Source organism: Salmo trutta, chromosome 14, assembly GCF_901001165.1.
Source record: "Salmo trutta chromosome 14, fSalTru1.1, whole genome shotgun sequence".
Classification (NCBI taxonomy): domain Eukaryota; kingdom Metazoa; phylum Chordata; class Actinopteri; order Salmoniformes; family Salmonidae; genus Salmo; species Salmo trutta.
Genome location: NC_042970.1, coordinates 31,473,870 through 31,487,502, shown reverse-complemented (window position 1 = coordinate 31,487,502; position 13,633 = coordinate 31,473,870). Strand labels below are relative to the sequence as shown.

At 41.3% G+C, this 13,633-nt stretch overlaps 2 protein-coding genes across 2 annotated transcripts; both read left to right on the top strand.

The window, feature by feature from the left end:
- The first annotated feature begins 71 nt into the window (after positions 1 to 71).
- Positions 72 to 6,348, top strand: pfdn5 (prefoldin 5). Its single transcript, XM_029775308.1, has 6 exons — positions 72 to 178; positions 2,244 to 2,346; positions 2,561 to 2,592; positions 3,921 to 3,995; positions 5,661 to 5,766; positions 5,889 to 6,348. Exons 1-6 carry the CDS (start codon positions 113 to 115, stop codon positions 5,966 to 5,968), a joined length of 462 nt encoding a protein of 153 aa, XP_029631168.1. The 5' UTR covers positions 72 to 112; the 3' UTR covers positions 5,969 to 6,348.
- A 1,649-nt stretch (positions 6,349 to 7,997) lies between these two features.
- On the top strand, positions 7,998 to 13,263 carry LOC115207814 (methylosome protein 50). The gene is made up of 10 exons (XM_029775307.1): positions 7,998 to 8,364; positions 8,956 to 9,141; positions 9,334 to 9,472; positions 9,717 to 9,766; positions 10,037 to 10,107; positions 10,295 to 10,352; positions 11,377 to 11,445; positions 11,560 to 11,668; positions 11,758 to 11,826; positions 11,962 to 13,263. Exons 1-10 carry the CDS (start codon positions 8,256 to 8,258, stop codon positions 12,116 to 12,118), a joined length of 1,017 nt encoding a protein of 338 aa, XP_029631167.1. The 5' UTR covers positions 7,998 to 8,255; the 3' UTR covers positions 12,119 to 13,263.
- The last annotated feature ends 370 nt before the right edge of the window (positions 13,264 to 13,633 follow it).

The following is a 13,633-nucleotide window of genomic DNA, read 5'->3' as shown; positions in this document are numbered from 1 at the left end:
GCTCCCGCTCAGTAGGGGGCAGTATGTCACATCTGCACTTTTGCAATGGAAAGGGCGTTTATTCAACCTGGAAATACTTGTTCTGGAAGGGTCATTTCTCACATTTTCTATCATGGCGGTGAATCTGACAGAGCTTTCTCTTCCTCAGTTGGAGGGACTAAAGACTCAACTTGAGCAGGTAACACGGCGACATTGACTCTTTCTAGTCGTAGTTGAAATGTAGCCTCAAACTGGGGACATTTTCTATTAGCCCAAGTGTTTGCTGGTCCCAGCCCAGCTGATTAGCTAGCTAGCCAGTCATGCCATCTGAGTTACGTTAGCGGTTCCATATGTAGCTTTTTTTGGCGTGCTTAATTTACTTACCTACTGCAGTGCTTAATTTGAGCAGGATCCGGCATCTCTCCCTTTTGGACTGTTTTGTACCTCTCACTTTTTGCAATGTAAGAATTATAATGCGATCAAAGTTAATTCAAGTAAGTACTTTTAATTCTCCTGCACCAACAAAAAAACGTAATATGAATAAGTACAGTTTCAGCCCAGGCCTAATATTCTAAGAGTTGATTCGGTTTGGGCCGGCCCGGGTTTATGGTTTGCGCAACATTGTAACCTATGTTTGAGACCAACGAGTGGCTGTGTGAGAAGCGCGCCAGTATATCATAACTAGAGTTAGATATCTATCTAAATCTATCTATCTATCTGCACTGATAGACATGAGTTGCAGCCTGCAACTCATCTCTCCAGCTTTGCACTTAATTTACAGTGCAATCGGTAAGTATTCAGACCCCGTTGAATGTTTTCACATTTGGTTACGTTACAGCCTTATTCTAAAACGGATCAAATAAAAGCTAACTCAGTCTACACACAGTACCCCATAATGACAATGCGAAAAAGTTTTGAAAAAAATATTTAAATATACCTTATTTACATAAAGCATTCAGACCCTTCGCTAACTCGGCTGCATCCTATTTCCATTGATCATCCTTGATTAATTGAAATACATTTGCCAAAGTCATAGGCTACTGCTGTGTTCAGAAATAAATAAAATAATTCAGAATAGCCTACTATACCATGACAAGGCCTATAATTTAGCCATAAAGGATCAATAGCTTTTTTTTTTTTTTTTTTAAATAGCCTAGTTGTGAATTGTATCCCAATAACAAGGAATAGCCTACAGTCAGGAACGTGTGGCAAATGTCAGTGAAAAAAAATGCATACAAAACAGGCCTTTCGCAGTATTTCAAATACAATCGAGGGGAAAAAGGTTGGAAAGTAAATGGCTCCTGCAGAGAAGAGAAGACCATCTATGTTGTAGGCTTCCAAAATATTTGATCAACTTCCAAATATTGTTTTACAAAAGAGGGAGGCTTTTGGCACAAAGGTATCGGCCATCACCAGTGGGAGCTGCGCATCATTGGGCGAGTCAGTGAAACTGGAAAGCATTTTTAGGACTAATTTCCTCCTTGATGGATTCAAGACACGGTAGTTTTTATTGATCTCATTTTGACAGTGTCAAAGTAGCCTGCCATTTCAATTATTTGTGTAGTATTAAAAAAGATTATACCAAAGTCTCCAGTTATGTAAAATGACGTAGAATTGCTTGAAATGCATTTATAAAAAAGCAAGATTTTTCCTGGATCCTAGGCTACTAAAAATGTTCCCAATGTGTGTAAATTCTGTAAGTGCGTCTACTGCTCTATTCCACTACGCAAATGCGATGATATACATGCAATGCTTTATTATAAAGGTATTTTTTTTCGTGCATTCCGGTACCTCAGAACTCCCCCAGGTCACCCCCCCTCTCTCGCTCACTTTTTGTTCCGGTACGTCCCGATTTACAAATTAAGCACTGCCTACTAGCAAATACTAGCCTGCCTTTCCATTGGTCTTATGTAGTGCCTGCCACATTTTACCAGAAAGTGTTCATAATGTAAATAAGTTGTCTCCATTTATTGCCAGCATGCTTGCTACTCTGGTAGCCAGTTTGCAGCACAACGCTTGCTGATAATCATGTTTTGGAACGCTGTCAACTAGTGTTCATTCATTAGGAAACAAACTTAGCATGATCTCAGATTCCACATTTTGGTCCTTTATTTCAGGCCAGTATTCGTATAAGCATTCAATGCAATATATTTGGGCCAGGCGTACTTAGTTCATCAATGGTCATTAATGAAATTACTGCAAAGAATGTGTCTGGTGTCTGTCTGATAAGTTGGATCATCAATTGGTTGTTCCATGTTTTGCAGGAGACAGAGTTTTTGACCTCTTCTATAGGTCAGCTCAAAGTTGTCCAGACGAAATATGTAGAAGCTAAGGACAGTTTAAGTGTCCTCAACAAAAGCAATGCAGGTGAGCTGCTCAAACTACCTTGGTTTGTAATTAACTTTTTTTTGTAACTTTATATGCATTGTATGCTTTTGTTTTGTAGCGAAGCTTTTACAGATACAAAAATAAATTGATTGAAATTATCTTTGCAGATCTCACGCCACATTAGTGTTTTGAAAGTATGATACACTTAAATTGATAACTTACATTTGACCTTTATTTTTTCTGTTCCTTTTAGGAAAAGAATTGCTGGTGCCCCTCACAAGCTCTGTATCCTTATGTTACTGATCGGAGATGCCAAAAAACAAGGGTTTCATTAGACTTTTTCATTACTCTACAAACATACCAGGAAACACATTTTCTCACATTCAACATACTTGATGACTAATTTGAGATTGATTGAAAGTGCATTGTTAAATACAGTATTTAATGTAAATGGGACCACAGCACCTTCTCTGCCATTATATTGTTGCAACCTTAACCCAGTGTTTCTTAATCCTAGTCCCGGGGACCCGAATGTGGTGCATATTTTAGTTTTTTCCTTAACACTACACACCTGATTCAAATAATAATCTTATTATCAAGCCATTGGTACTGGGTCTGAGTGGAATCAGGTGTATAGTGTAGAATTTGCACCCCTTTGGTTCCCCAGGACTGGGATTAAGAAACTGCATTTAACCCAATACCTAGTCCCACTGTGGCGATGCTTTCCATTAACTGTAAAGCATAGCCACATACATTTACATAGAAAAAAAACTAAAAGTCCCTTGTCTGTCACAAATGTTGAATAAAATTATATAAACGTGGGTCTCTGCGTGTGGCAGTCAAGATTTGTTTGCTCGTGATCGTGACCTAAAGCACGTGCACAAGATCAAAGTACATGCACGCGATGCATACAAACTAACCGAAGTCTTGCAGGTGTTTACATGGTTTTTACTCATGTGCCAGGTGAAATTTCAACGGCAGTACCAACACTCTAAAAAGTTGGGTAAATAATACTTTCTTGTGAAAATTGTATACAATTTGGACTCACTGAAAGACCAACCACACAGACAACCGGTAGAGTAAGTTGAAATGTCATTTTATTCAGCATTCTGGCTTGTAAGAAACTTTGACTGTGTACCATGAGATGGTATCACAGTCTGACTTTTCTTAGGAAACCCAATACCAAACGACCTCGTCAAGATGTTTGGGACATCTTGGTGTAACAGTTAAGGTCTTGGCTTGACAGTCATTGGAACCAGGTCCCGTTCGTGGCTACCCCCCCGAATTCACTACATTTGTGTCAGAAGTGGGATGGTGCCTGTGAGGCCATTGGGGAGATGTGTTCACATGAGGGACTTGGTATAGAGAAGAGTGTGGACATGCTCTCCCGAAGTTAGGGGGTCGCGACCTTAACCCAACACTTAATGACATCGTCAAGAGGTTTATACATCTTGCCATAGCTGTTAAGGTGTTGGCTTGACAGTTTCTGGACCAGGGTTCGAGTCTTTGTGGGAGCTACCCCCAGAATTCGCTATAATATCTTCAGTATGCTTTAATTAATAGTATTGTTGTTGAAGTTTCCTGTTGTGTTCTTTAACATCACTTGCTATTAGATGTACGTCCCTGGAACACTTAATGACGTGGAACATGTCTTAGTGGATGTGGGGACAGGATACTACGTTGAAAAGGTAGGCAGAAAAGTCATTGATAACAAATTGCTAATATCCTTCATTGTACAGTCAGTCGACTCATGATTTGCACTTTTGGGTAAGTACTCTGTTTATAGTTTTCCAGTCCCAATTCAATTTGGTTCCATTTAATTGCTCTGTCTGGGCAAGGTTATCTTCCAACTTAGTGTACGCTGACATGTCCCAACCCTTTGCATTTATCAGGGTTGTGTTCATGAAGGCACACTGTAGCAACGGAAAATGAAAACAAGAATTTCTTATTGGGCAAATTCTGAATGATACTACCTAAATGTTCTGTTTTGTACTGTTTTTTTTTCCCCCAGTTTTCGCACCTACAGAACATAACCCATTAGTCAGTCGACGATTTGATTAAACACTCCTGTTCCATATACCGTAAATTCCGGACTATAAGCCGCAACATTTTTCCACGCTTTGAACCCCGTGGCTTAAACAATGACGTGGCTAATATATGGATTTTTCCTGCTTTCAATTTTTTTTTCCCCAAAAAAACATTCTGTGACGTGCTCAGTTTTTTGGCGGCATGAAGCTTTCATTAGACCAATGAAATTGCCGAACGGGTTAAGGTCAAACAACTTTTTTGTTTACTGTTTAGATTAAATCGAGCGCTCTCAAACTTCCCATCATTCTGATTACGGTAGTCATTTTGTCACCCTCATCATGGCACAGACACGGGGAAATGCATATGATGCAGCTTTCAAGTTGAAGGCGATTGATCTGGCTGTTGGAAAAGGAAATAGAGCTGCTGCACGGGAGCTTGGTCTTAATGAGTCGATGATAAGACGTTGGAAACAGCAGCGTGAGGAATTGACTCAGCGCAAAAAGACAACTAAAGCTTACTGCTAATTTTTTATTTTTTGTTACAAGCCGTGTCTTGTTAAAGCCTATTTATTTTTATTACAAGCCGTGTTTCGTTAAAGCCTGTGTAAAGTTAATTTGTTTCAATGTACCGGTAGGCACCTGCGGCTTATAGACATGTGCGGCTTATTTATGTTCAAAATAATATATATTTTTTAAATTCAGTGGGTGCGGCTTATATTCAGGTGCGCTTAATAGTCCGGAACTTACGGTACAGTACATTCAGTGGTGGAAAAAGTACTCAATTGTCATAAAAGTCAAAGTATTGGGTTTTAAATATAATTAAGTATCAAAAGTAAATGTAATGGATAAAATATACGTAAGTATTAAGTATACATTTCAAATTCCTTATATTAAGCAAACCAGACGGCACCATTTTCTTGTGTTTTAAATTTACAGATAGCCAGGGGCACACAAACTTAGACATCATTTTAAAATGAAGCATTTGTGTTTAGCGAGTCCGATAGATCAGAGGCAGTAGGGATGACCAGGGATATTCTCTTGATAAGTGTGTAAATTGGATCCTTGTCCTGTCCTGCTAAGCATTCAAAATATGAATACTTTTGAGTGTCATGGAAAATGTATGGAGTAAAAAGGACATTATTTTCTTTAGGAATGTAGTGAAGTAAAAGTTGTCAAATATAAATAGTAAAGTACAGATACCAAAAAACCTACTTAAGTAGTATTTTAACTTAAGTATTTAACACCACTAAGTACATTTTAATTGCATGTTAGTACAAATATTTGGAAATCTCTTGAGTTTGAGCCTCATTTGAAATATCTCTGCAGAATGTCAATGATACAAAGGAGTTTTTCAAGCGCAAAATAGACTTCCTCACCAAGCAGATAGAGAAGATTCAGCCGGCTCTGCAGGAGAAATATGGCATGAAACAAGGTAACACACACACACACGAATACACACACAAGTTTGTATTATATTAAGAATTTATGTTAAATGCAATAAAACCTCACTTGTTTATGTTGGTCATTCCTTCCTGTCTTTGTTCTGTTTTCTAGCTGTGATTGAGGTGATGAACATTAAGATCCAACAGCTTCAGAGTCAACAGGCGTCACAGTCAGGGACCACCAAAGCCTGACCAGTTGAAGATGGAGCTTACACCAGTCTGCTTTGATTCTTCATGATTGGGGGGGTTGAGTTACTGAAAACAAATTCTGCATGAACTGTTAATGGGTTGAGCCGGGATAAAACTGGGCGAAAGACAAAAATGTACTCTAAAAAGCAGAACCTAAATTTGTGCCAACACTACAATAGTGAAGGGCAGCCAATGTTAATGTTGTAACAAACGCTCCTGGAAAATTTGAGTATTTTATTTTGATTCAGTTTATGTTCATTAGCCGGGTTGCAGAAATATAACTGAAATGTAGGTATTTATTTGTGTACCTTATGTTCTGTGTAGTGGTTTTTGATGCTTGTGTTGCAATAGTGAATTTGAATAATAAAATAGGCTCCTCTGGTCATTGCCTCAGATTATAATTTCTGATGACATGAAGTCTGCAACAGATGTTTTGAAAGTAGAAAAATATTTGTGCCCTCCTATATTACGTGTCTTTCAGATTTTGCTCAATGACTATGGTTCACTGAAACACAGTGCTTAATTTGCAAATCGGGAGGTGCTGGTGACCTGCGGAGTTCTGAGGTACCTGAACGCATGAGATTTTTTTTGGTTGAACCTTTATAATGAAGCATTGAATGCATATCATCGCATTTGCGTTGTGGCATAGAGCAGTAGAGTAGAGGCACTTACAGAAGTTTCACACATTGGGGGCGAAAATTGTAGCCTAGCGTCCGGGAAAAATCTTGGCTTTTATGAACTAATGTCATGAAATTATACGTCATTTTACATGAATGAAGATTTTGGTATAATATTTTTTTTAGTACCACACAAATAATTGAAATGGCAGGCTACTTTGACACAGAATCTGAGATCAATAAAAACGACCTTGTCTTGAATCCATCAATAGCCTAGGTGTGTGGAGACATATTGTAGGCTACGATGTAAGGAAGAAATTATAGTCCTAAAAATGATTTCCAGTTTCACTGACTCGCAGCTCCCGCTGGTGATGGCCGATACCTTTGTGCCAAAAGCCTATCTCTTTTGTAAAACAATATTTGGAAGTTGATAAAATATTTTGGTAGCCTACAGCATAGTCATCTTTTTTCAGCAGGAGCCATTTGCTTTCCATCCTGTGTTTTCTCGCGATTGTATTTGCAAAATTGTGAAAGGCCTGTTTTGTCTGCATGCATATTTTCATAAATTATAGGCCTTCGCATGGTGTAGTATGATATTCTGAATGATTTCATTTATTTCTGAACAGACAGCAGTAATTCTATATCTTTGGGAAATGTATTTCAATTTACCAAGGGTGCTGCAGCTCCTCCAGAACCATTCGCGTGGCTACGCTGGAGAGATGAGAGTTGCAGGCTCATGTCGATCAGAGCGGGTATACATTTTTTAAAGATATCTCTCATTCTACTTCTGTGAGAGATACTGGCGCGCTTCTCAAACAGCCACCACCAAGCATTGGTCTCAAACATAGGTTACAATGTTGCGCGAACCATACCCGAATCAACTTTTAGAATATCAGGCCCGGGCTGAAAATCTACTTTTTCACATTGTTTTTTGTGGGGGCAGGAGAATGAACGAGGAAGGAATTAACTTTGATCGCTTTTATTATATTTTTTACATTGCAAAAAGTGACAATTATTTTTCATGCCCCGAGAGGTACCGGACAGGGGGTGTAATTTAACAATAGGTTCTAGAACAAAACAGTCCAAAAACAGGTGCTGGATCCAGTTCCGGCATGATCCTGCTCAAATTAAGCGCTGCTGGAACATGAAACCTATCTTTACTATTTGCTCAAATCCTAAAATGAAAAATAATCAAATGCATTTCAAAAACGACCATACAACAATCCCATGGTATGCCAAAACCTCCAGCTGAAAATGGAACCTGGTGCGCGTTCTGCAAGACGCACCGTTTTAGAACGTTCAGATGGAAATAGGCTATGTAGAACAAACACGCCTCTGACGTCGAATAATAACGAATCACATTCGGCTCTATTCGTGGTTTTATCTTAAATATGTCGTGACTGAACATTGCCCTGGAAGCGGAAGTGTGCGGTCCACGTGGTGCGGTTTTTGAGTTCATTCATTTCTGGCATGAACAATGGAGCAATGAAAATAATATAATTCAGGACTAGAAGTTAAAAACCTAGTCTAACCTAAATCAGGTAGCAACTTTATTAGTCCGTGTTTTATTGACTATCTAGTGTAAAGTTAATACATTTATTTTCTAAAAGATCAAATAATTTGCATTGCAAACGCTACGCTAGCTTGAGTGAATCTGACTCAGAGTTGCCTGGATGAAAAGTACAGTAAATACCAATATGATCAAGGAAAACAGATGGAACATACCCCCAAATGCCCCTGCGTGCATGGAGAAGCATTTGGACTCGGTGCAGTACAGGGCAGGTAAGCAAAGTCACAGCTAGTGAGTGATGCCTGCCTTGTGTGATAACGTAGGTCCAGACACTTGGCATGTAGAAAGAGCTAGCTAGATACCGCAGCACGTGGTGGTGTCGCGACACACTGTTGTACAAACCAGATAACATTAGATAGTTTATCACAGTCGTCTGAGTATCTATGGAGCTTGCATCATTAACAGCAAAAATTACTGTGCCCCTGGCCCTAGCCTGGTAGATAGCTAGCTGCTAAAACGAACTCGTCACTTCGAAGAGATGGTACATGTGTCCTTTAGCTAGCTATCTAGCTAGCCACCTAAAGTATAATCTAACAATTGGAGCTAGCTATGCGTTGATTGTAAAATGACTTGTCAAAAGACACACCATGGCGTTAAGCAAGTTAGAAGGGTAGATTCCCTAAAAAGAGCTAGTCACCTAGCTAGCTAACTTGGCTACAACTGTCAATTAAAACGTCACTGGCTACAGGCCGTGTATCTGCAGGGACCCAAAAATGTTATTTTCTGGGACCCAATCATATGGCACTTTCGCACAAGACCTCAGATGATTCAGCTATTCACATTTCTCTATTTTCTTCCCCTAGATGGCACCCTGTTGCTGGGGGCCTCCAGTCTGACGGGCAGATGCTGGCTTGGCTCCATCTGGGTCTACAGTGACCCCAAGCAGTCTCCCAACGAGGGCTTCTGCAAGGCTGGTGTGCAGACAGAGGCTGGGGTCACAGAGGCAAAGTGGGTTTCAGAGAGGGGCATCCTAGTTGCATCTGACTCTGGTAAGTAGGAATGACAGGTATCGTTACTCGTGCATATCATATTCAGCTGTAAATAAGGCTGTTCAACCACAGAGGGAAATATCTGTTAAAAGCACAATGATTACATTTAATTCAGGCCACATTATCACTTAGATTACTTGGTATACAACAGTGTGGGTGCAATGGAGTTTGACTGGTGTCTGGGTGTTGTAGGTGCTATTGAGCTGTGGGAGCTAGCGGAGGATGAGAGTCTGCTGGTGAATCGGTTCACTAAACTCGAACATGATCACATCGTCACCAGCGTGAGCCCTGCTGGGTCAAACCACGCCGTCAGCGGCAGTATGGACTGCCGGTCAGTGGGGGGCATTCTCTGATTGTGTTTGTGTGTCACGCACATCTTGTATTTTGGATTTGATGACATAACAGACCCTAGGCCCTCAGTGTGACCAGCCTGGCTGTGAGTCTGTTTTAACAGCTGCAGGTTAGGGAGTGTTTTGCAGCCTAGTATACATTTCCTGGTAAAGATTTAATATCATTTTGTATGCTGTGAACGGCCTATGTCTTGCTCAGTTCTTTCTCTTTTCTACATGCTGCAGAATCAAAGTCTGGGACCTTAGTCAGGGGGAAGTGGTCAGCACGTATAACGGTAAGGAAACTCTACATCTTTATATCTCTGTATCTTGAGCTGCACAGTGACTCCACTCTTAAAATGTGTCAGTTGCAGTGTTTCTCATGTTTATATAGCCTGTCTAGTTAATCGTTAGTCCAAACAATTGCAGAAGGTTTTGTAATAAAACAAGTTTCTATTGGACAAATTCAGGTAGATCCCTAGGTTCCGTTTGCTTCCGTTTTAAGAACCGTTTTGCTACAGAATCAGTATAACTCATACGTTCCTGATCTGTCTCCTGTTCCACAGCTCACTCTAAGCCAGTCACTTGTGTGTCCTGCAATCCATCCGATGACTCCCTCTTCCTCTCATGTGGCCAGGTAAGAGCCAAGACTGATTGGAGGGTTGTCTGTTTTAATCACTTGTTCAGATTGGAATGATGTGTATATTGTGTGCTGTGCTATATGAAGCTAGATACAGTAGTAGGTTGTAACTTACTGAACAAAGGAGAACCTTTTAACAGTATGAAACTGTTAGTACACAGTCTCTCAATTCACCTTTCCTCAGGATGGTCGTCTGTTGCTTTGGGACAGGAGGAAACCCACCAAACCAGCCTCTAGATTAGGTGAGTAGAACCAGTCTGAACTGCACAGCCAGCGAGGCAGCAGGGTTTTTCTGAGCCAAGATGCATGGACTTTTCAGTTGCCAATTGATTGACACCTGTGATGTTAATCTTGGATTGTCAGTGGGTCTTGTAGTTTTTCAGTATTGGTTAAGGAGTGTCGTTTTTAAGGCTGCCTTTGATTCTGTTGTCGAAGTGTACGTCCACAAGTAAAGCAATATTATACAATTAAATTCTGATATCCGGGGCCTCCCAGGTGGCGCAGTGGTCTAAGGCACTGCATCGCAGTGCTAGCTGTGCCACCAGAGATTCTGGGTTCGAGTCTAGGCTCGGCTGTGACCGGGAGGCCCATGGGGCAGCGCACAATTGGCCCAGCATCGTCCGGGTTAGGGTGGGTTTGGCCGGCAGGGATATCCTCGTCTCATCGCGCACTAGCGACTCCTGTGGAGGGCCGGGCGCAGTATATTGGTGCGGCTGGCTTCCGGGTTGGATGGGCATTGTGTCAAGAAGCAGTGTGGTTGGTTTGTGTTTCGGAGGACGCATGGCTCTCGACCTTCGCCTCTCCCGAGTCTGTACGGGAGTTGCAGCGAAGAGACAAGACTAGATCTACTACCAATTGGATACCATGAAATTGGGGAGGAAAAAAGGGGATAAAAAAAATAAAATATAATAATTATGATATCCACATGTCAGGTCACTGCAGTAGAAACTCACACCAACATGTCCTTGATAATCAATGAGGCTTGTTTCTATATTTCCTAAACAACTTTTCCAGCGATCCTAGTAATTTTAATTAAGCTGTGTTAGGACAATAATTGTGTACATTTTGTAAACCTCAAAAGTTTCCTGACTTCTGCAGCACACCAAAGTACCCATTCACTCTGTTCAAAGTACATATGCGGTGCATGTGAATAGTCTATTTTTGAAAGCATGTTCTTAGTCAGGTGTGGACAACCATGTTCAGTCAGTGCATGTTGCTCTGCTAGGTGCTTTCCCAGCTAACTTTGGAGATTTGATCTTGTCTCAGAGGTAGAGCCCAGCTGTTGCCCTACCTCAGTGGCCTGGCATCCCCACCACAGGACCACAATTGCCTACGGTAAGGACTAGCACTACATTTACGGTAATGCATAGTGGTCCAACCACGTCATTGTTCTAAAATATCAATCTTCCAGGCTTCAATGATCGATATTTGTTGATTGTGTTGGGTCAGGTGACGAGCTAGGACGCGTGACTCTGAAAGACTTTCAGGGCACAGAGCCTGCCCAGACGCAGAGCACCCACAGCCGTAGGGTCTCCAGCCTAGCCTTCTCCTCACACAGGTAAGCACCAGCTCACCTCACACACATCTATAGCAGTAAGTGGTTTGTCAGACTGAGCTAACACAATGATCTCTTACCTTCCACCACAGTGCCCCCTTGCTAGCCTCCATCAGTGATGACTGCTCCGTTGCTGTGATGAACTCGGAGCTTAAGGAAACGTGAGTGTTAATATCTATGGGCTTTTGTTCACAATCTCTCCCTAGCGGATCCTTTTGGCTTGTCAACTCAGCGCTATTAAATAAAATAGTCCATCATTCACCATTTAATAAGGTGGCTCTGCTCTTCCTGTCCAGGTTGCGAGACAGAAGGCACCAGGACTTTGTTCGGGGTGTCTGCTGGGCCCCTGGTGGTTCTGACACACTGACCACCGTGGGCTGGGACCACCAGGTCCTCCACCACATCACGGGACAGGATGGACCTGCCACTGGTGACTCCACGTCCCCACCGTAGACCCACCACCCAGCCTGGGTCAGGGGATACGGGAAAGGTGGTTGCGGAAGTATGGGGGGTGGGGGGGGATTTGATGGGTTGGCATGAGGGTAGAAGTTGTCAATACCCACCACACTGGAACAGAGAACAGGGCAGTGTACTGATGGTTTTCCCAATCCTAGTCTCAAAGTACCCATGTTCATGCAGGTTTTCTTTCCAATGGATTTATACATCAATTCTGTGTTAAGGTAGAGTCAGCAATGTACCAAGTCAATCAGGACCTTTTCTGCCACCAACTAAGAGTAAAGCTAAACATTTCATCTTTTTTCGTCCTGCAGCTATCACGTTGAGGTAGCACATATGCATTTGTCTAGTGGCAGCAAAGTCTTGCACTGCAGATTTGCGGTTCATCCTGTTTCTCGTAGCGATGTCATACGCTGAGTCTCAGTTCTAGGTGTATTAGCCACTTGTAGGACATTACCTGTGGTGTGCAGTTGTTTGTTCTTGGGGAAATGAACTAAGAGATGGATTGGGTTAGTTATCATGTGGGTTACTTGAAGACTTGGGTCTGGGAATGCTGCCAAAGGAAATGGGAATCTTTAATCTAACGAACCCATCTGATCACATTTATAGTCCAACCCCATGTAACCTTTGTTTACCCACCCAGGGTGCTGTATTACGTGGCATGTAAGCCAGTCTGAGAAGTGTGAGCCACTGGCTCTTTGGATAACAAGATTATGTGGGTGAATTGGATTTACTAGTCAATTCTACTGTGGCGCATTCTGATATAACACTGGACTGGAGTAACCTGGTTCAAGTTGTGACCACACAATCAATGGTATCAGCAGTTTGTTTTCCAAATGAATGAAGAATTTATGTACATTTGAGTCTGTCAATCTTCACTGCAGGGCTTGTTTGGACCAGTGCTTCCATTCCATATTCTCCCTCGTCCTTGGCAGTTTCTTTTGTTGAATGTTCTCATTTTTCTCACACGTTTACCAGAGACAGAAAGCACTGTCCTTAACGGTTTTCGTCCACACAAAGGCGTTCCTTGGATTGTATGTACAGTACATGTCTGGTGGTGCTTTTTGGAAGTCTGAGGAGTACAACTTAACTGACATAATTAACTTTTTCCATTCTTCAATAAAGTTTGTCTCAATACTGTATATTCACGAGTTGATTTTGCTTTTTGAAACGCATGCGTCTCACTCTACTTTGTCTTCAGTAGGAAATTATTCTCAGACAATTTGGAAACAATTCATGACTTTAAAAATGTATTTTATTACATAACCCCCCAAAAAATAACCCAACAAAGAAGTGGTCTGTGCACTGGTATATTTGGCATTATGTTACAAGGAGAAATCCAACAGAACACCACATAAAAGACAATCCAGGGTAATTATAGTTTCAATTGTTAATGAATGTGGTGTATTTTTTTTGTTTGTTGCTAAAACATTCTAAAAGAACATGACAACGTTACCAAAATGAGATGGCCATGTCCACTTACACTCCAGTCAGGAAACATGAACACTATTC